Genomic DNA, 24,267 nt, shown 5'->3' with positions numbered 1-24,267 from the left:
AGAAGTTTTTTCCTCTACTTCCATTTTAGATGATAATCTTGCCTGGTGGAGTATCATAGTTTGTAGGTTTTTCTCTTTCAGCACGTAAATATATCATGCCCTTCTCTTTTGGCCTGCAAACTTTCTCCAGAAAAATCAACTGATAGCCATGTGGGGGTTCCCTTATACGTGACTCTTTGTTTTTCTCATAATGCCTTTAGAATTGTCTCTTTATGTTTAACTTTTGCCATTTTAATTATAATATGTCTTGCTGTGCTTCCTTTTGGAATCATCTTTTTTGGGGACTCTCTGTGCTTCTTGTACCTTGATACTGTTTCCTTCATCAGATTTGGGAAATTTTCATCCATAATTTCATCAAATACATTTTTGACCCTTTTCTCTCTCTCTTCTCCAGGGACCCCTATAATGTGAATGTTGGTCTGCTTGATATTGTCATAAAAGTTCCTTAAACTGTTCTCATTTTTAAAATTTATTTTTCTTTTTGCTGTTTTCATTGGGTGATTTTCATCATCCTATCTTCCAGATCACTTACGTGTTCTTCTCTATCACCTAGTCTACTTTTAATTCTTTCTAGTGTGTTTTTCATTTCAGTTATTGTATTTTTCAATTCTGACTAGTTTCTCATTAAAATCCTCACCATGTTCATCTATTCTTTTCTCTAGTTCATTTAGCATTCTTATTACTAATCCTTTGAACTTTTTACTCTGGTAAATTGTTTATGTCTGTTTCATTAATTGTTTTTTCAGGTTTTTGTTGTTCTTTCTTTTGAAAAAAAAATTCTCTGTTTTCTCATTTTGCTTAATTTCTCCATCTTTATGAAATTAGTTCAAACAGTTAGTTACATATTCCTGTCCTTCTGTGGGAATGTCCCTATATTGTCTGCATGTGTCCAATGGCTTTGGTGGCAGAGCTGAATCTGAAGTGAGCAGAAGTCATGTCATCAGTCAGTGTGTGCTAGCAGCCATCACATCGGTAGTAGGTAGGACTGGAGATGGAAGAGCTAGGACCAGAGCCAGATGTTAGCTGGGGCTTCTTTTCTGCTCCATAGCCAACACCACCATATCGGGGGTGGGTTGAATCCCATGTTGCTGGAGCAGAAGCCCTGGTGTTCATGTCTGATCTGGTTCTGTTCCCTAGAAGTGTGTGCTTTCTGCCCCAAGCATTGACATGTTCAGTCCAGAGAGGAGCATTGCTGAAACAAGAGGGGCTGGAGCAGGAGCTTGGCATGGGCCGACGTGCAGGCTGAGGTGGTCCCAGCACCAGTCAGAGCTCCAGAACACTCCTGATCTGCTGTCCCTCACGAATGCCAGTAATGGCTTCTTTTGCCCCTTTCAGATGCTGTGTCAGGTCTGAGTCAACTCCTTCCCTCACAACTCCATACCTTCCTTAGAAGTAGCAGCCTCTGCCCTAGTGGGGAGCTGCGTTATAGAGCAAGAGGGGCCAGAGCAGGTGCTTAGCATGGGCTGGGGCATGTGGTAGGGTGGTCCTGGAACCAGTCAGAGCTCCAGACCACTCCTCATCTCCTGCCCTTATGAACAGCAGTAATGTTTGCCCTCGCTCCATTTGGATGCTCTGTCAGGTCTGAGCTGGCTCCGTCCCCCACATCTGTGCACTCTCCTTGCCTGTGGCAGCCTTCAACCTAGTGTGCAGCTGCACCATGGAGCAAGAGGGATGGGAGCCAGTTCTCAGCTCAAGCTGAGGAGCCTGCTGGGGCGGTTGTGGGAAACTGGCCCAAGTCCTGGGCAGTTTCAGTCTGCTTCCTCTGCCTTGTTTTGGGAGTAAGCAAGCATGTGTGCACTTTTCACAAGCAGAGTCTCAGTTTCTTACAGTCCCACTGTCAGTCTCACTGGTTTTCAAACCAGCTAAGGGGACTTATCCTCTTGGCGTCATACCCCAGGGCTGGGACACCCAATACGGGGTTTCAACTGCCCACCCCCCAGGAAGGGTTGCCAAGCCTGTGTAATCTCGCTCCTCTTCTGTGTCCCCTCTTAGGGGCTCAGGTACCGATCTGATCACTTCCCTTACCTTCCTACCTGACTACGTCTGGATCTTTCTTACAGTGTTGTTTGTGTAAGAGTCTTTCTGCCAGTCTCCAGTTTGTTTTCAATGAGAATTGCTCCACATGTTGATGAATTTTTGATGTGTTCGTGGTGGTTGGTGAGCTCCACATCCTCCTGCTCTGCCATCTTGATCTCCTCCCGGTGACCACTGTTAAGATTCTTGCTCTCTCTGTCTCTCTCTAAAAATGTTTCAAAGATACATTAGCACTTACCTATGTAGAACCTTTTTTTATTTTATAAAAATGGAATGATTTTCCTTATATGCTATTCTATAAATGTTTTAAGTTAATAATATAGAGTTAATTTTGTATAAGTATATATAAATTTAGAGTGATATTCAAAATATTTGACAACCATTAGAGCATAAGCACTGACCAATCAGAATGGATGCTGGATGTAGGGTGGGAGAATGGTCCTGGAGCCCCAGGTGTGCCAGAAATGACCTTAATTAGGCAATAAAATGAATAAGTCAGGGGCAGGGGTTGTACCCATAGAAGGAGCTAGAATGTGGGAGTGAGAGGAATATGGAGTATGTGCTCAGGGTATCAGCTGTTTTCCAAGTAGTATGAATATCTTTCAGTATTTTAACAACTGACAGGGCCATACTGGTGTGCTAGGGTTATATCAGCACTTCATGTACCTCATTCTATTTAAAGGTAGTACACCAGAGTAGTACTATAATTTTTAAAGTAAATCAAGGTATTGATGCACAGTTAGATTGCTTTTAATATCTTATATTGTAAGAAATGCTGTGTATTAGAAAACAAAAGCAAATCACAAAAACAAATAAATAAAAAACATAAACAGAAAAGAAAACTTGTGTATGTAATCTGGTGAAACTTTGTGAGAATATCCACAAGGCAAATTCCTAGCTGTGGAATTACCAAGTCAATTTTTATTTCGATAGAAATTTCTTTGAAAAGTCAAATCAGTTTACACTCACCCCAAGTGAGAGAATATTTTTTTTCCGTATCTTGTCCAACAGTTTGCATTATTATATTATCAAAAATTATGTCTTTGTTCAATTTGATAACTGAATGATTAAGGAAATATTCCATTCTTGTTTAGTAATCATTTTGTAATAGTTGAAAAATTGTTTGATTTGGAGTCATTTACACTTAAACTTTTTGTTTGTATTTGGATTAATTACTATGAGTTTGTTTTCTCAGCTGTAAAATGGAGATATTATAAATGTCAATGCAATTTTGCCTGGTTTGTTATTCCAGATTAATTTTAGAATAATTTTCTAAGACTCCTCAAAATTCACACTGAAGTTTGTATTTGAATTGAATTAAATATTTAAATCAAACTTCTGAAGTTCATTAATAGACTTTCTATCTTAGTCCATGGACTATCTATATTCAATCAGCCCTTGCTTTATATCTCTGAATAAAGTGTGTTTTTCTTTCTGTAGGTTTAGTAAATTTCTTATTAGTGTTCTGTGAGGTATTGTATATTTTATTGTTGCTAGATTTGATGAAATATTTTTCTTTTATATCTTCTGTTCATTCATTGCATGTATGAAGGTTGCTACTTTTATAATTTGTAGTACATTTGTAGTAATGTGGCCTCTTTATAATTCCTTTTTCCACTTGGCTTCATACACATTATCTATCTTTCTCTGTCATCTATCAATGTAATCACAATATATGCAACTTATGATAATTTCATCTACTTCGTTCCAATAGTTTCATTGCTTATTTCTTCACCTAAATATCTTCTGCATATTTCTACTCTAGCTTTTCTTTTCATTTATATTGTTTCTTCTTGAGACTGAGTCCTTGCAATGGAAGGAGTGTATTCTACTTATATTTGTGGTCTGGTAAACTACACTAATGCCCGACACAAAGGAAACACTCAAATGTTAAGTGAATGCCTGAGTGAATAATTTTGAGCTTCAGATTCAAGGTTGTTCTGGGCAATTCCCATGAATGTTAGCTCAATGGAAAACAATAAACAAGATAGAGAAGCAGACACAAGTCAAATGGCATAGATATGGAGCCTGGGTACCCAAGAGACTAATGTGGAAGGAGGCCAAAATAAATAATTGGCTTCCCAATCAGGATAGGTACAGGGGATGCCTAACTGATATATCACTGAAATGGAGAGAAAGTTACCCATCTGGTGTTTCATCCTATGAATATAAGCAGCAAGGCTGTATTTAACCTCAACTGGCTGGCCAATGAAGTAAGGACTCCTTTTATTATTGATCCTGGGACGAAGAGAGATAGCCAGCAGTTAACAGATATGAGACTGTATTCTGACAGGTCGGGTCATAGTAGAGTCTGCTGTAATCAGCATACCAGGAGAAATTAATCCTGGAATTTGATTAAGATAGAGTATTTTATAATAAGTAAAGTATGAAATAACTCAATGAATTTACTCACCAGTTGAAATTAACATGTGCCACTAGTTGCAGCAATAATAAACACAGAAATAGCTAATGTTTATTAAGGATTTATTAGATGCCAAGCATATGATTAGTGCTCTACAGAGATTATCTCACTTAATCCTCATAGCAGTCTATGAATTCAGTATGATTTTGATTGTATTTTACAGGTGGGAGAATACAGCTTAGAAAGTTTGTTAAGTAGCTTGACTAAATTCACATACTAGTATGTAGTAAAGCTGAATTGTGAGGAAAAGCCAAGATTTTCAATCCTGACATTTATTTCACATGGGGAGCTTTAAAATAAAATAAATACCAGTGTCAGAGCCTCTCTTTCAGAAATTATTACTTAATTGGTCTGGGGTGGGGCTTGGTGGTATTGGTATGGTTTAAAAAGCTACATGGTAATTTCAACATGTCCTTAGAGTTGAGACCATTGACCTGTCAAAGCACCTTACTGAGAGTTTAGCTTTGCCCTCAAATTGTACCTTGTCAGTACAAAGGAATGATAATGGTTATGTAGCTTGAAGAATAGTTTTAAGATTTATTTTCCTTCCTCTATGCACTGTCCTTATTTAGGTATCCTGTATTTACCTTTCTGATCGTGCCTGCCAATTTATTGGCTATTGTCTCCTTTACTGCTCTTGTAAATCTTCTTTTAAAATAGTTGTTCAGTTATTATTATATTTCCCTATATATCAAACAGGTTGTAGTTGATTAGGTTTATTAAATGCCTGTATTAGTTTTATATAATGATCGGTTTAACAGTGGTTATACAAGTTGCTGTAGATAATAAGTTCATGGTTCTAGATATTTCCATGTAGTCAAAAAATTATACTCAGAATGGATCCTGCTCCACCTTGCTATGTTTTCCAACATAATAATTTATCCTACCTCCATTTCCAGCCCAAGCAATATTATTAAAATGAGGTACCATCACAACAATAGGAAAAGGGGCAAAAGGCATAAATATACAGTTGAGAGAAAATGAAGTACAAAAAGAAATACAAAAATAGTTAATCTAATCAATTCATTGGCAAAACACCAATGAAATAGTTTTATATATGAATTAGCAACAGTTTTTTCAGACTTTTTATCATGTAATTACATATTTATTATTTTATTGTTTATGGCGTCCTGATGCTAGAATGCAAGTTCCACAAGGTCTACTTTGGTCAGTGATATATTGTAAGAGCTGAAACCAGTGCCTGCCCTGAAATAGACACTCAATAATAAATATTCGTAAGAGAAAGAAATATGTGCATGTGTGAATGTGCCCTTAGCAAAGATGTGGTACATTGTATATATCACTATATAACTGGCAGGGGTGTGAATTCATGTAACAATTCTAAAGAGCAATCCATGAAGAGGTATCATGTTTTTTGTTAAATGTTAATTTTATTTGGATTATTATTTATTTATACTTCTAAATTGTGAGTGCAGATTTATAGACAGAAAACCTTGTTCACAGCATCGATAATCATGAGGCAAACAAATATAGCTGATGTTAAGTAAAATATGACATTTATCATTCTTTCAAAATAGACTAAATACTGTGAAAATGCAGTAATATAATGTTAAATGAAAAATGGAGGGTGGATAATAGAGCGTGGTTCCAGTTTTGTAAAAATTGAGAAAGAGAGGCAGACAAATTCTTAAACCAGAGTGATAATAGTAATTATACCAGGGTGGTAAGAATAATTTTAATTTTTTTCTTTGTAATATTATAAAATGCATAAAATTTCTATAAGGATGTATATTACTTTCTTGATCAGAAAAATACTTCAGTTATGAAAATTGGCTTTATCATTTTCCAACTCTGAGGATATAATAAAGAATCTGTTGCAATGTAACCTCCACAAGGGCAAATCTTTTTTTTTGCGATACGTGGGCCTCTCACTGTTGTGGCCCCTCCCATTGCGGAGCACAGGCTCTGGACGCGCAGGCTCAGTGGCCATGGCTCACGGGCCCAGCCGCTCTGCGGCATGTGGGATCTTCCCGGACCGGGGCACGAACCTGCGTCCCCTGCATCGGCAGGCGGACTCTCAACCACTGCACCACCAGGGAAGCCCAGGGCAAATCTTTTTATCTGCTTTGCTCATTGGTGGATTCCCTATGCCTAGAATAATGTTTGGGATAAAGTAGCACTCATAAATATTTTTTGAATAAATGAATGAGTGTGCAAATGAATAGTATGTCTCCCTCTTTTAAAGGCAGTTTTAAAGTGTTAAGGGTAAGCGGATTGATTACTTCCTTTTTGTGTAGAATTGAACCATTAATCCATCCATCATTAAGTGTTAATTAAGTGCTATTCATAGCATGTCTTCTTTCCACTGAGGAGAGACCACTTTGTCATGGGCTGAAAATGATCTTTTATCTCTCGTTAGAGTTTGCTGGGTGGGGAGGGAAATGAGCAACACATGGAAGATGTCGATTCTAATGTATGTGAGATTTAAAATGATTATGACAGAAATTTTTTATCTTTAGTAAGTACCTTTAATTTAGCCCTATGTCCTCAGATTTAAAGAAAACCGTAATTATCAATTAATAAATGTTATTTTGTTATCCAATTAAAATGTGTTTAGTTCCCCACTTATAGAGAACAAAAGGAGTATAAAAATAATCACAGATTTTGTTGATGTTACTGTTGGGGATGGAAACATTGCAAAAGGACAATAGACCAATAATATAAGACAATGCTATATTGTGCTTCATTGTAATTCAATAAGGGGATTTTTTTCAAGTAATTTTTACCATGTAGTATGCAGTTTAGATTTATGCAAGTAGATATATGCCTTATTTAAAATTTTATGTTTTTTACATATTTTCTCAAAACTAAAATCAGGAATAAGGGATTTAAGGTAAATCCTGATGGATTATAATAGTAGCATTTATATTCTAATATAATATTAAATAAAACTGTATCAGTGTTTGCAATGAGTTGTCTATTTTACACAGAACTCTTGCTATATTTTTTTCTCTAGGATTCAGTGTTTCCCTCTGATATGCAACCAAATCCAAACCTGTGTTTATGCAAAGAAAATATTTGTCCAGCAAAATTTGACTACAAGCTGAATGACATATTTAGACTTCACGAACTTCCAGTGAGCTGGTAAGATTCTTGATGTTTTATTAATACCTTTGAGATTTTATTGTCATGTCTAAATTTTGATACTCTTATAGCTGTTTATGGTCAAAGTGTTTTGCTCTTAGCCTGTTTCTGAAATTGCTACTTATAGCACTGAAAGAATCCGCTTAAAGCTGTTGCAAGAGTCTCAAAACTAACTGGTTTAGGCACTTGGTGGCAGTACAGCCTAAGTGCACTACTGTGCATTTTTAATGTAGAGGTTGCAGTTCTGGCTTAAAATAAAGCACAGATTGTTTTTAGAGAGGTTTGTAGGATTTGTTTTAAAAATAGGATCTCAGCAGCTATGCATTTCATTTGATTATTTTACTTAAAATTTTATCAGTGTATGTTTTTTTCCACATTAACACATTATTTTGTTTTGTTTTGAGGACCATAGTTTTGTGAACCATAATCACATCAGTTTAAAAGCAAAACTTATTACTTGCTAATAAGTTTTATGAATCTGCATATTTACATTCATAAGAAACATTTTAAATCTTATAAAATTTATACTACTCCTATTCAGAGTGTTTGAGAAAAATATTTCTGTGGAGAATCAGTAAATATACATTCTACAGTAGATTTCTATGGTACTTTAAAATTTTACTAAGTGGTCAGTTTTTGTAAATAATCATGGATACATCATTTTGATTATGGTTTAGGTAAGTAATATTGTTTTCTTGTATTTGTTCATATAATCCCAAGTTTATATTATTGATTTTTAAGAAATTTGTACAAAGATGTATAGCAAACATTATGTAATTGCTCCTCTTATACTTAATGAGGAAAAATGTCTCAGAAGAGGATGTTAACCAACTCTAATAACCTACACTTAACTGTGGTGAGGTTTTTCTTGTTTTGTTTTGTTTTATTTTGCAAAGTTTACCTTGCTCTTGATGACTGTATGTATATTCACTTTCTAAGACCTATTTGTTTGATTATTTTCATGTAGCAAGACTCTGCCATGACCAAAACCAGTAGGTTAATGAATTGAAAAGATCTGTTAGTAAAAGGAACCATAATAATGATACATTCATACCTTAAGTATTCTATTTCAACTTAAAACAGTTCATTTGCATTCACATGACAGTCTTTTGATGTAAGGCCATGGCTTTTTCTTTCCTTAAGTGACTGTTGATTGGAATTCTACATCATATTTCTTGCATAAGCTATACCAATAATGTATCACTAACAATTTTATGATTTTCTTAATCTGAAACAAGAACTTCAGATGCTCAGAAGATGATCTCCTCACATTTCCATGGCATTAATTTAATTTTCATTGATAGCAATTCTTCTTATCACACTTATATTTCATCACCTTGATTAGTTTTTAATTACATTATAGTAGCAAATGCAACTGGCTTATGAGGTTTAGTAACAAACTCCTCTGACTCTTTGTGATAGTGGACCTTAGCTGGTGGGAGTGGCTTGTGCTGGTCTGCTGGGGCATGGTCTGGAAGCTCTGAGCAGTCAGGGCACTGCTAGCACAGCCAGAGTGTTTTACAGAGAGAATGGGAAATGTTGACCAACGATTAAGTGGAGGTTAAGGGAAAAGCATTTACTAAATGAAAATGTGGAGAAGAGAAAGAGGGAAACATTTGACTCTTAGTCAGAAACAAAGTCTGGATTCCACATTAATTTATTTGCAGACTTTGGAAAGACAGCTGCCCTGATAACTACTACTGCAACCCAGGGAATAATTTCTCTGTCATAATCTTCACTAGTTAGCCCATGAGGAGAGAAGATTCTAGCATTATGAGTTAGGCAGTAAAAAAAAAGCAAAAAAAAGAATTGTGAGTAGAAAACTAATCACTAATCTTCTAGTGTAACATACCTCAAAGGAAAATTAAGCTGTGACTTTGGGCCAACTCATTTACCTGGGCCTTTTTTTGGCCTGTTTCTTCTTTTCCAATTTGTCTCAGTTTCGCTTCGTTATACCGCCATTTCTTCTTGGTCACAGGTTTGTTTTTCTCTCTCCCACCTATTTTATTCTACTACTTTCTCTGTACTCTCATTCTATACCACCAATCCTTAACTAGCCATAATATAAAATTCAACTGTAAATTTCTAGTGTTTCTCAGATAATTTCATATTCTCTGTTCTTCATTTAAAACTGAATTACCCTGCTCCCACCACCCCATATACACACACAGAGGTTTGGTACTTTATAGGTCTTTAATAGTATAATGTTTATTGACTCAATTATGTTTCTTTAAAGAATAAAAAATGTTTTTTGTTTTATAAGTAACTGTGAATTTATTTATTTTGTTTTTCAATTATCATCAGTGGAAATAAAGTTCTTCCTCTATGGTATATAGGTTCCTTAACTTCATCAAAATAACAATGATAGTAATGACAATGATCATGAAAGAATATCAGTAATAACAATAAACTGTTTTACAAAGCATCTTTCAATACCAAGATTCAGCTATTTTTCCCCCAGCTCTCTCTCTCCATATATATATATATTTTTTATCTTTTTTTCTCTCTCTCTTACACACACACACACACGCACACAGATGAGGCTCAGAGACCTTGAGAAACACAGAGAAAAATTTTGTATCAGGTCTGGTTAACTCAAAAGCAGACCATAAAACAGTGAATGAACCACAAGGTATTTTATAGAAAAAGCCCAAGGAAATAGTTTCTATTTTTACAATCAAGCATACAGGTATGTCAGTAACATACAACTATATAACCTATGAGTTTGGCCAAGATACTTTTTTCCCCTGACAAGCTTGACGTAGGATAATTGCTTTAAACTTAAGTATTAAAATAATTGATTAGATTGTGTTTAAGTGGAGAATTTAATTGTGCGTTCTTTCCCTGGAAAACACAGATTTACTAAAATGTATTTTAGTATATTTTTCCAACAAGGTCATAATAAAATAAATGCATATTAAATTCCAGATAATTAAAAGAATTTTAATGTCTTACTAATTTGCATTTTTATAGAGTGCAGTTTCATAGGTTGAAGAACCAGAAGGATTTTAAATCAGATTAGTTAACAGAGTTTTTAAGTTCTGAGATAGATGTCTTTCTCCTACTTTCACAGGATGGTTCCCATCAGCCTAGAAAATATACTCCAGTAACTCCTATTAGTTTAAAAAAAAGACTTTTTCTTGAACCTACAACCCCCCACCAAACCTATGCTGTTTTCCTAGAAGCTGCTCTGCTCACTTTCAGTAAAAAAGTTGACAGTACTGCTGACTGAGCTAACAGCTTCCACTTGCGCTTCCATTCTCCCCTCCAGTGGAGCTCCCTTCCTTTCCTCTGCTCTGGAAGTAACTCTTGTCAGTCATTCCTTGCTTCGGTGCCCACCGCCAGTGGCCACTTCTCCATTCTCATTTTCCTCTCCTCTCAGCTGCAGTCAATACAACCACCACCTCTGCGTTTACTCTCCTGACTCCCATTATTTGCATGGTCCTGGTCTTCCTGCTGAGTCCCAGGCTGTCCTACTCAGTGCCTTCTCAGCAGGCTGCTTCGCTTCTGCTAGACTTCCAGTTGATAAATTGCCCCAGGCTCAGCCTCAGAGCTTCATTTTTTCACTGTCTGCATCTTCTCAGGTGGCCTCTTCCAAGCTCAGACTTTAAACACTCTCCATATAGTGACAGATAATCACCTTGGGAATATCTCTACCATTGCCATCTCACTTGAGTTTGAATATCGAATAGGCTTCTCCGAATTATCATGCTCAGGAAGAACTCTTATTTTCCCTCAGAAAAATGGGTCTCCTGATCTTCCCCATTTTTGCAAAAGCAAAATGTAAACTTGTATTAATTTACTAAAGCTAAAAGCCTAGGAGTAGTTTTAACTACTCATTCTCTCACCCTGCAATTCCCACCATTAAATCTAAGAGTAAGTCTGATAGGCTTTTCCTCCAGAACATATTTACATTTTCCCACTTCTCTCTATCTATATTACCATGACCATCTCTCTTGCTATTGCAAAAGCCTACTAATTCACCCCACGTTACCCAGTAATTCACTTACTTCACAATAGCCAAACTGATCTTTTAAAAATGTAAATCAGATAAGATTCGCTGCTTTTGGTACAATAATGTCTTCCCCTTGTTTTAAAGTAAGATCCAAACTTCTTACTGGGGCCTACAAGGCTCTGCAAGTTGGGACTTCTGCCCTCCTCCCATTGTGTTGACCACATGCTCTCCCCTGCTTCCTTGCCCAGGACTCAGCTACCCCGTCTTCTCACTATTCTGCAAACATGCCTCACTTCTCTCTGCCCCCAGGTCTTTACACTAGCTCTTCCCTCTACTTGTGTTGTTACTTCTCCAGTTTGTGCACACCTGGCTCATTCTTATCTCTAAAATCTCAGTTCAAATAACACCTCCTTGGAGAGGCAGTTCCTGAAATATGTGACTAATGTTTTACTCCTCATTCCTCCAGTCACTGTCAGTCCTATCATTCTACTTAATTTCCACCATGGTTTTTAGTAGGCATGCAACATAAATTTTAAAGTACTTTATAAAAATGAAAAAGTACATGAAATCTTAGTATTTTTCTAGTTTATGGGTGGCTAGAGACTAGCTAGATTCTCACCAATTCAGTTTCCTCCTCCCTGGGCCCACTGGAAGATCTTATCTCCCATTCTTCTGAAGTGTGTTAACCCTTAAGACCCCCATTGGGATTCTCTGCTGTCTGTGACTTCATCCTCATAGCTGGAATCAGAGGACTTTGAAAGTGACAAACTGTGTGCTAGAAGGCACGTGGATCTCTGAGTCATGTGTGCTTGGAGAGTTCTCCAACCTTCATCATGCTTTGTGTGAGGTACTGCTTTAATTGCCCTGACTAATGCACTATATTTTTGTGAAAATGGATGAGTTAGGCTCTATAAGATGAGTGGAATTTTAAAAAAAAACAGACTGAAGGTACTTTCACATTCATTGTACAAAAATTTATTGAGCATTTATCAGACACTATTCTGGACAATTAATTAAATACATAGAAATCTGTTCCCAGGAAGCTTACATGTGTTACAGGGAACAAGTAATAAACAGTAGTGAACACGTATATGCTATAGTATGTTTGATGACCATAGTGCTATAGAGAAACACAAAGCAGACAGAGGGAAATGGAATAGAGGTTCCTGTTGGCTTGAGGTTAAACACAGAGGCCACGGCTGTTCTGAGAAGGTGATGCATAATGAAAACCTGAAGTGGGTGAGGAAGTGATACATGCAGAGAATAAGGAAGACGGTTAGAGGTGAGAGAACAACGAATGCAAAGCCCTTGAGGTGGGAACATGTCCAAAATGTTCCAACAAGGAGTCCAGTATAAACAGAGTAAGTGAGCTTGCAGAAGAGGAGGAGAAAACTAAGTTAGGTATTTGGGGACCAGAGAGAGTGTGACTTAGGGCCTTATAGATCATAGTAAGGAGGATTGTGAATTTTATTCTGAGAATGTTGGAAAGTTTTTAGAGGATTTTGAGAAGAATTATGCAATTTGGCTTATATAACAACAAGGTGCTCTGACTACTGTATGGAAATTAGACTGTCAATGGGGGTTAAAGGTAGAAGCTGGCAGACTAGTTAGGAGCTATTTCAATAATTCAAGAGAACTGTAAAGATTTCCTGGCCTAGGATGATAGTGTTATAGAGGCTAAGTGGTAAGAATTTTTTTGATGAGAGAGTGAGCAGGATTTTTGGGTTGGCAGGATGTCGGGTGAGAGAGAGGGCAATTAGGGTTGACTTCAAGGTTTATGGTCAGAGCCAGTGAAGACAGAGTGGCCGTTAATTTCAAGGCTAAGGGAGAGCCAGGTTTGGAATGTGGGGTTTGGCATGTTAAGTTTGGGAGGCCTATTAAACTTCCAAGTGGACTTAGATGTGGATGGGACCCTTAGATTCTCCTGTGAACACAGTTCATAGCTATGTGTGCTCCCTGGCAAGTGGTTAGGTTCATGTCAGTACTATTCCATGCACTTCCATGGAAGCAGTCACCAGAAATGGAAAAAGTGACTAAGTACCTTTTAATGCAAAAAAAATGGGTGTTATAGAAATGTAATTTTTTAGCATGGGTCAATATTTCTCATCTTGTTCTGGCTATAAATTATATATGTTTATAAAAACCACGATTATATTCTAAAATGTGAGTTTCCAAATTAAATATTAAATTCTTTTTATAACTATACATTTAACTGGCATTTTACAATGTATATTTATAATAAGCTTAAGTCATAGTGTAATTTTTATGCTGTTTTTATCCCCAAACAGACAAGCAATATATTAGAGCAAAGTGTATACTTAAACTTTGAATTATCAAAGGAAAATAACTTATAGTTTCTTGAAGCATCAAAAAATTCTCCTTAGAAGGGTAATAATTATATTCAAATAAAAATATTTGTAATCATTTCTTACAAGTAGTGTACAGAATACTTTAAAACATTTTCTATAATATGAAGATATATTGTGCTGGTTTTGTAATTTACTGTCAAAGTACTAAGGTATTCAGTTAGCTTCCATTAAATAATGATAATACTTATGGCCTAAACTTTTAAGAAGGAAAAGGTACATGAATTTACAGTAAATGTAAACATATATTTTTATGACCCATTTATCTTTTTAGGTGTGTTCCACAAATAAATACATCATTTAATTAGGAGATTAGATTTTCAATTTATTTCGGATTGTCTTTAGTGACTTTGCACGTATCTGTCTTCAGCTTTAAACTAAGTTTGTTTAGGCACTTTGGATTTGTTGAGCAGCTGTCATCTTCCAGAAGGTGCCCTGATTTGTTTTGTGGATCAACTTACAGCTAAAATTATGGAAAGGTCTTTTCATTGGTCACAGATGATGCACAAAGCATTTTCAGTTCCAGTGCTGCATAGACTCACAGAGATACTGACAGTTACCCTTCTGGGGCTATAACAGTTTTTCATTCTGTTTTAATTATCCAGATCCATAATAATAACCACAGTGACCTACAAGAAGGTATTGTTGGGCATATTATAATTATATATAGCAATTATATGTAGCACCAACAATGCATAAAAATCCCACTTATTAACTAAGGCTGGTAAAAATGAAATTATGCTAGTCTCCCTTAGGACATAGCTTCACTTTTTGGAAAAAAAACAAACAAACAACTAGTCCTTCAGTTTTTACATAAAACTTTTTCTGGAGTATATTATTATGATGAGGAAAGTCAAATTTCATGGAATGATAATGCAATAATAATTTTGCAATAAATATGGAAACTATCTCTCACTCTAGTTTCTTGCTTAGCTGCTTACTAGTATTTACTATTATCTACTGTGTAATAGAAAAAGAAACGGAAGTTAAAAGCAAAGGTTAATCTTTGTAATACAGAATGTCAGGCAAGATGGTTTAGGACAAGTATCAATATATTTCTTTTTCTTTTTAACAATTTATTTAGTGTTTCAAACTATATCATATTCACACATATACTAATAATTCAGTTTAAAAGTTAGAGATGACAAGATTTGATGAAGTACAAGTAATCAGTGGTTTCAGCAATTTTTGTCATTACTTGGGGTGTCTCACCTAAACTTGCCAAGACCTTGTCTTTAATCCGTACTAAATTGATGCAGATGAAATGATATCCCATAATTTATTTTTTTCTTGCTGTTCATAGTTATATGGTGAATGAGCTGTAAATATCAGTGCTTGTGCCAGTAGGTTTAAATCTTAAACTAATTTTGGCAATTTTTTATGTGGCCACTATCAATAGTGTTTTATAATCTAAGGGACATAATAAAACTTTTTATTAGATGTATACATCCAACATATGTAATAATATTTGTACTTTGAATCCAACCTTAATTTAAAATTACTGACATCATCCCAAGGCAATCGCTAGTAACTCAGAGTACCTTATAAAATAGGACACTTCAACTTGCGTGTCTTGTGAGCACATCAAACTTAGTAGTTCTCAAAGCCAATTCTCTCTTCTACCATCCCCTCCCCTCCACCTTCACCTTCTTCTTTCTCCCATTTTGGTTTGTGTCATTCATTATCATCCATATAGTTACCTAAGATGATCTGTGAGTCTTAGGTCCTCCTGACCACTTACTATCACATTCAATCAGTAACTTAAGTCTGTGTATTCTGTATCCAAAATGAGTTGTGCACTATTCATTTCTCACAGTCCATCAACTGTCACTTAGGCTCCCCCAACAGCCTCCTACTCATCTCTCTACCTCCAGTTGTTCCTTCAACTTTAATTTATCCTCTTTACTGTCATTATAGTAATCTTTCTAAAGTGATCTGATATCTTATTTCTGCTTTAAAATTTTTAATTATATTTTAAGCCCTCAAGACACACTTGGCTCTTCCCAATCTAGCTCCAGCCTATTTTTCTATCTCTTACTGTACTGCTAGCCGCTATACCACTATGCTCTAGACTCAGTGAAGTCTTTTCAGATGTTCATGTCTTAGCCATGTTCCTTTGACTGGAATGCATTTCCCGCCTTTTTCTATTTGTAAATATCAAGAAACCTAAAGAAACCTCCACCTATAAATCAAACCTCCTTTCTACCCTCTTGGTACTAGATGCATAATATAATAAAGGGGCATATAGAACAGGTCCTATTAAATCCCAAAGATGATATATTTATATGTTTATGTCTCCCAAACCCTCAGCAAGGACTCTTGAGAAAACAGACCGTGTCTGACCATGAACAGCCCCTGACATACAGGAGGTGCCTGGTGTGTGTTGAAGGAATGAATGCATGGATTGAGTGAATATTTTGTGTGCAGTCATATTTCTAGAGCCAACTTTCATATTTTTATTATTTTTATTATTTTTTTAACGTCTTTACTGGAGTATAATTGCTTTACAATGGTGTGTTAGTTTCTGCTTTATAACAAAGTGAATCAGCTATACATATACATATATCCCCATGTCTTCTCCCTCTTGCATCTCCCTCCCACCCTCCCTATCCCACCCCTCTAGGTGGACACAAAGTGCTGAGCTGATCTCCCTGTGCTATGCATATAGCCAACTTTTAAAATTATATTATCCACTTATAACGTAGGTATCACTTGATGTCACCCTGTCAGTTTCTGCACTGGGACTCATTAAATAACTCTCCTGATGGCCATTTTGGAGACTACTTATCAGCTGAGCCATGCTGAGATCCCATCTGCCACCAGTATAAGTTCGGAAACTTTATGTTGAAAGTGACTGAAAAATACAACATAAATTGGTTAAAAGATGAAAGGGAGTTATTGGATCAATAAACTGAGACGATCAGAAGTAGGAGTGGCTTCAGGCCAAGCTTAATTCAGTGTTTAAAAATATCACTAAGTACCTGATTTCACTGTTTTTTTGTTTATTCTGCCTTTTGTATTAGCATTATCCTCAGACTCCAGGTTCTCCTTTCAGTGGAGCAAAATGGCTGAAGTGGTTCTAGACTTCATATTCTTTCACAACGCCATCTAGGGAAGGATCTCCTTCCATAGCTCTTAAAGAAAGAGAATGGAAGTTCTCTTTCCTGCAAGTTTAGGCAAGTACTACCCTGTGTCTCATTGACTGATTGGATTAAGTGCCGTCCCATAGTTGAATATTGTGACGAGGAAAATGGTCACTATCCTGATATAAAAAAATCAGTACTTAAGATGGGGATGGTATCAATCCACATAGCTGATAATAAAGGGTGGGCGGCTCCAAAAAAAATAAAAAGCCTGGTTGTTGTTAAAAGGAATGGATGCTGAACAAGTCTCAACTACATGATGCAGTTTCCCATCTCTGCTAGGTTTCATGGTAATCAGTGCTAACCAGTCCCTTGTTCCCTAATTTGTAGTATATTCCCATGGGTTCCAACTAGTGTCTCTGGGTGTTTTCTCTGTTACTAGTTTTGAAGGTCCTCTTGTAATATTTAGCATTGTGTAGTAAAAAGAAAATTGCCACAGGTAATCATGCAAGCAGCCATTTATTTGGCAACACTTGTCAAATGTACTCAGGACATTGGTCTATGACCTGGACAGATCAAGAAAAAGAAAACACTTCCCAGGCTGTAAGGATTCAATGAAATGGTCTACATAATAGTACATGGCATTATTCCTGGAACATGATATATACTCAGTAGATGTTCTGCCCATCTGCTGTCTCTATCCTCTTCCTCTGACCGGGTCTCCTCTCACCAATGTAGTGACCTGAGACAGGGCCCCTTTTACATACAAAAATAGAGTTAAGCCATTCTTCAATTACTAACCTGGACCTGTAAGTATTGTACACCTATTGAGCTTCACCTTTGAATTCTGATGCTGTTTGACTGAAAACTGGTAATTTGTGGTCAACATGACTTGCTGTGCCACCTGAATCTCTGTTGCCATCTGCTTAAGCTCTAACCTGTGATTCTAGAACTAAGTCTTTTTTCAGATCTGATCATTCTTTACTCCTTCATTTTTTTTAAAAAAGTTACAGTAACGCATTGTAAGAAATGACAGTTTTAGATAGAGAAGTAGATTACTCATTTGACTAGAGCAAGATCTTCAGGAAAAATAAACGATTTACACTTTAAGCTTACTAAATAGAAACAGTATCCATCACATTGTGTGCTTTTCTCCAGTAATTTAAATGATAAATGAAAGTAAATTCCCACAGCCTTTGACTGACTGTTGATATTTTCTATAAATATTTCTAGGTGGAGGAGACCAAAATATTTACCACATCATAAACATGGTTCATAAATATCTCTGAGGAATTCACTATGACTTATTAAACCTTTGCCTGAAATCTTTGGTGCAATTATAAGAATTAAGGTCAAAAACAGAGAAGAAAAAGAGATGAGCAGTTTTAGTATATATAGCCCTTTAATGGTTTATAGTTTTCTATTTGGTTATAACTTAAAAGATGTTCAGTGGAATTTGAGTGTATAATGGATATTTTAGATGTTGATGATATAACTATACCCTTATTCTTAGAAATGGTACATGCTCTTTGTTATATTGTCCTCTGTAAAACCTCAGAATGGGTTGTTGGTGGTGCATTTCACAGAGGACAAAGTTTGGGTGGAGGTGGTCAATGTGATACCTGTGAGCCTGTGAGTTGTATGTGCCTGTGAGACATCAAACTAATATGGATCTGGAGTTCAGAGGTGATAATAGACTGAAGATTAAAGATGTGATTCATCTTCATATATATATGACAGTAAGTGATCAGGGTGGAGGAAATGTTTGAGGGTAAGAGGGAAAAGAGTAGAAGACCTTAAAATGGAGCTTGAATTACTCATTTAATGAGTAAGTCAAAAGGATGTGAAAGAAGAAAGTAAAAGGATAGGCAGATAGGACCACTGAAATCAGAAAGCAATATGTCATGGAAAACTAAATGGGAGACATGGTCAACAATCCTGAATGCCACTGCGAGGTCAAGTTGATTTGGTCTAAAAATATACCTGCAATATTACAAGTCACCTTAAATATTACAGAGTCACTTTTTCATGGGGATAGTGGTAAAACGAAATTGGCCTTAGTTAATTAGTGAATTGGAAATGAAAAATTGAATACAATGAGTTCAGTTAATCCATACATAATTCTCAGGTATGTTTCATACAGAAAGAACTTCTCTGATCCACTAGGGAATAATCCACATTATTCCCTTCATAGCACTGTGTTTCTTTTCTTCATAGTTTAAACCTCAAAGCTCAACTTATTTTTAATAATTTGTCTCTTTCATGCAAAGCTATCTTATTTGGTATTCAGATATTTACACATTGACTTATATTCAGACTGACTGGAGAGAACAATTTCATATGATGTTATTAGCTTTTTATGTCAACTAAACCAGGATGGACAGCTCAGGTAGGGACCTGGATTTTCGAGCAGGAATGAATTTCAAATGCCACTACTTTTGAAATATCAATCAAAAGCTAACATGATTTGAAGGCCAATTTCAGAGAAAATACCATTGTTTCCAGATTCAGAAAATAAATATATTTAAATAAATCACTTAGTGTCTTCTTAAACTATAATCCTGCATTTTTGGTTGTAATGTTTTGAAGTAAACTAGTTCTAAAAGCAAAATTTGATTTAAGGAAACAAATGTAAGGTTCTTCTACTGTATAATTATTATTTCTTTTATTTAAAAATTTTTCTTTAAACCCAAAGCACATCGAAATGGATTGTTGCTGCTAGGAAGGGCCTTTATATCATGATTCATTTTTCCCTGGGATTTCTTATCCTTGACATAGTAATACTTTCCTAGTACTGAATTTTAAATTAAAATTTTTCTACCGTCAAGCTTAACTTATTCTGGAGATACTTCTTACCTTTCAAAAGTACAATGCTGTGTTTCCTTTAGGGTCTCATGTTCATTCTAGTCTCATCTTTGGTAGACATAAAGTAATAGATTAGGGCTATATAAAATAGAGGAACTGATCTATAAATATAAAAATATAGTGTATTTTTTCCAAACTTTTATTTTTTATTAAAATATTTGTACTCACAATACTTTGATTCTAAGTTTTGTTTTATTTGTGAAGCCCAATAAAACATTATAGATGTGTAATTTTCCTTTCACGTTTAGGAGAAAAATGAAATAAAATACTATTATATTTTTGTTACAGAGAAGTACAGATTATATTTTAGCTTGATTAGCTAAAATGGCTTTTAATATATAAAAATCAGAGTTAAACTCTGTTATTGTGGGAATTCCCTGATAGTCCAGTGGTTAGGACCCTGAGCTTTCACTGCTGTGGGCCTGGGTTCAATCCCTGGTTGGGGAACTAAGGTCCCACAAGCTGCATGGTGTGGCAAAAAAAGAAAAAAATCTGTTATTGCAATGATGAAACAAATTTTCAATGGCATCGAAAAGTCAATAATAGGCAGAAATGCATATAAAGGGGGTAGAGCGTAATTTAAACAAAAAACAAACTAAACTTTTGGATAAGCTGGTATATAAATGTACTGATTCTACTCCAAACATGTAGTATGGTAAATGTGGCTGAGTCATTCTCTACTCTGGATGTAGTACTTTGAGAAAGGGACCTCCAAGCTAGCTCTCCAGATATCTCTTTTATAACTCTGCCTCCAATCCATTCTTATACATGTCCTTAGGCAATTTTGAGCTTCATGGACTTATACAATAAAATTTTTTTTCTCACTAAAACCTGGACAATGGAGATTTTCCTATTTGGATAGCTTTCCTGGGCATCTTTTTTCCAAATGTTGACTCAGGAAATCTCAGCGAGTTAGGATTTACTTTTGTAACTCAGACATCTTTAACACATGACCTTTGAGGTTCTGAGAAGAGTTAAAAAAGAGTGAAATATCCCTGTGAGGGTTTCATGGCCAGCCCTGGGAGTATTACACATCTCCAGAACTTAGTCATATGGTATTGAATTAGCTGCAGTGGAGACTGGGCAACCTATGCTGAGGTTAGTAAGCACATAGAATTTCTGTCACATCATCTTTCTGTTTTATAATTAGGCTGATCCCCTTAATGTTTATGAAATGATTGCAGCAGCAAATGTATACACAATAGGAAAGAGAAAGAAATCCTCTCTTCCAACCATGGACTGTTGAGTTTTCCCTTATAGCTTTGGTCACAAAGCATATTGCTATATGGAGGAGAGTTCAATACCTGGACCAAAATCAGGATTCTATAAAGGAAGGTAGAAGTAGTGAATGAAGCCAAGCAGGTTGACTGTGAGTATGATAGAGAGCCAGGGCAGAATGGTATTGCAAAACCCAAGATAGAAGAGAGATTTGAAAAGATGGAGTGGCCGCTCTTTTGCAAAGAGTTCAATAATATGAGGATTTTAAAGAGGCTGATAGGAAAATTAGATGGTCCATAGTAAATTCAGTATAAGCAGTCCAAAAGAAACCAAGAGATTATTTCTCACATTGTGGTTTATTGAGGAGTGCATGGCTGCTGAGGAAATGCACCCACGGTATTCACTTGTAATGCTGCCCTCCATGCAGTTGACTTTCCTAAATGAATATTTTATTCTCAATGAAGGTTTAGGCTAAATAATATAAAAATATTATAATTACGGTTTACTTCATTAAAAAAGTTCTATCGAAATTTAGCATAATGTCATTATTTTTAATTTTTAACTTTCTCAGTTCTCATAGATCTAAAGTGAAATATAATTTATAAAATTGAAATTATTTATGATAATACAGATACAAGTCTATGCTAATTGTGCTAATAACCCAGATAATTAATTATTATCCATTCCTAAAATGGAATCCCATTAAGTTATTTTACTATGATGGATGTAATCTTTTTGATAATATAAGTAATCTACACATTTTTCTAGGTTAATCACAGATGCTGTTCTAAAGCTGTGTTAATGTGATAAATTATAATAGTTCCCTTATTATCAGCATCAAGGGTCTTTAAAGGCTCTTAATAATCATATTCAAATTTTATCACTTAGAAGTAAATTGATTTTTTATTCGAAGTAAATATCTAAGATGACTTATTTTCTGCAAAACATAACTTGTATATAATCATGAAATGAACTAAATAAATATCTAACCAATAAATAAGTAGTTTATATTTGTAGATATCCATGTTATTTGAATCATTGTAAAAGTTACTTAAATTAGGTCTTCCTGATTTCTTACCTGGACTCAGTAGCCTCCTACTGATTTCTCCTACTTCCAATTCATCCTCCAAAATCACTAAATTCTTTCAAAACAGGAAAACCTACCATGTAGCATTTATATTTTACTATCATATTGACAACTTCCTGTTATGGAAAGATGAAAACTAAATTCCTCTGTACTTTGACCCCTACTTCCAACCCCTGCTTCCCTCAGTAGCTTCCTGTCCCCTTGCTCTCATACGGAGTGCTTCCTGAGCCATCCATGCTTGTGCATCTGCTCTGCCTAACACAAGCATAAGATGTGAATCAAAGAAATTATTGAAATATTAACTGATTTTTTTTACCATGGCAGTCCCTTTTTCCTGTTGCCATTATCACAGTTGGAATAGTTTGGTGCTGTACTTCTGCACAGTGGGGGAAAATATGACAGAGAATTAGAGAAAGAGGAAAAAGAGAATCTTTCTTACTTAGGAGAACTTTGGCCCTTAGGTGAGCAGAAAAGGTTCCTGGAATAGTTAAATCACAGTGGAGAAACATAATGTGTTAAGAGCAGGGCCTACTCCCTTTCCCTTACCTCCAACTAATTTTGCGTGGTCCAAGAACACAAGAAATCTGTGCCCCATTTCCTAAGTATAGCCCTAGGGATGTGACAAGATTCCAGAAAAGAAACTGCTGCATGGTGTGTCTAGACAGACAACATCACAGCTTCAGCCCTTCAGCATGGAGTAGGAATTGTCCAATGATTCCTGTGTTCCCGATAATGGAACAGAAGTAGCAGAAAGAGAGCTACTGAACCAAAATAGGCCACAGAACAGGAACCAAAAGTTTTTATTGAGACTTCTGTGAACTATTAATGAATTATTTTAGTGATGCCAGAAGATATTTAGGTTCTTATGGTCTTATCTCCAGTGCTGTTATAAAATGGGACAACCTAAGAAATTTTGCTCAGAGAAACTCAGTTAAGACAGAGAAAGATAAAGAAGATACATTTCTTGCTCACATGAAATTATACTCTGAAATTCACATCAGCTGTGAAAAGTTATACCTAGTTTTTTGTGTATTTAAGTAATGGTATAATAAAAATAATCAATTCATCACTAAGGCCCAATCATTTTTTTCTTTAATAGGTGCCCATACATTTTACTAAGGATTGATAACAAAATGAAGCCCAAGATCTTTTGTAACATTTCATTGTTTTCCTTGAAATATGAACTGACATTAAAGCTTTTTTACTTTTAAAGAAAATGATCTACATTTTTTACTTTCTGAGGAATGCCCCTGGGTTAAAAGTTGATTTATCATTACTCATAGGTCTTTCAATCATGGATTTATACACTCATTTATTAATTGATTCTAGAATATCTACTTAACTATTAATATGTGTCAGGCATTATTAAAGATGGTGGAATTACAGAAATAAGGAAGTCCCTGTCCTCAAAGAACTCAAAGTCTAGTTGGGTGACATACTTAAAAATACAATATAATAATCACATTAGGGGGGCCACTTAAAGCAAACTGTGAGGTAGTGTGGGATGTGAGAAAATCTCCCTTCGAGTTGACCTTTGAGTATAAGCATTGAGCAATGTTTATATTAGGTGGGGGAAATTTTTTTCAAGAAAATAAAATGGTTGCTTTTTCATTAAATGGGAAAAATAGAAAAAGTTTCAACATAATTGATTTTCATGTTTCTGAATTTATTTAGTGCATTCTAATCTACTATCACTTTTTACATTAGAAACATTCCTGAAATGTTGAATATAAAGCTTGTAATTTTATGCCAACTCATCCTCTTACAGTTTCTTATTGACTTAATATTTTGTCCTTGAGCTATAATTAAAACTATGTCTCAGAATTTTAACATTTACTTCTAGAAACAATCTCTCTTCACCTCTGTAGAATGTCTTTGTATTCAACTCTCCTGTAAAATCTATATAAGAAAATGAAATTAGAGCAAACATGTTTTTATAGAATAATGTTTGTTTCAGGTTGAATTGTGTCCCCCCAAAAGATATGTTAAAGTCCTAATTTCTGGTACCTGTGAATGTGGTCATATTTGGAAATAAAATCTTTGCAATTGTAATCAAATTGAAGTCATTCTGGATTAGGATGGGCCAAATCCAATGTGACTAGTGTCCTTATAAGAAGAGAAGAGATACACAC

At 35.5% G+C, this 24,267-nt stretch overlaps 1 protein-coding gene across 2 annotated transcripts in view; it reads left to right on the top strand.

Moving 5' to 3' along the window:
* Positions 1-24,267, top strand: part of SPAG16 (sperm associated antigen 16) — a gene marked incomplete at both ends in the record, with an annotated part of 885,965 nt that overhangs the window by 135,708 nt on the left and 725,990 nt on the right. For both annotated transcript variants that reach the window (XM_082657932.1, XM_082657931.1), the window contains one exon: positions 7,434-7,561. In XM_082657932.1, the coding sequence (XP_082514058.1) occupies positions 7,434-7,561 (128 nt within the window). The remainder of the gene's footprint in view (positions 1-7,433; positions 7,562-24,267) is intronic.

The sequence above is a fragment of the Grampus griseus genome (assembly GCF_964374135.1).
Source record: "Grampus griseus genome assembly, chromosome: 7".
NCBI classification, from domain to species: domain Eukaryota; kingdom Metazoa; phylum Chordata; class Mammalia; order Artiodactyla; family Delphinidae; genus Grampus; species Grampus griseus.
Note: the sequence above shows the minus strand (reverse complement) of the source record. Positions and strands in the feature narration are given on the sequence as shown.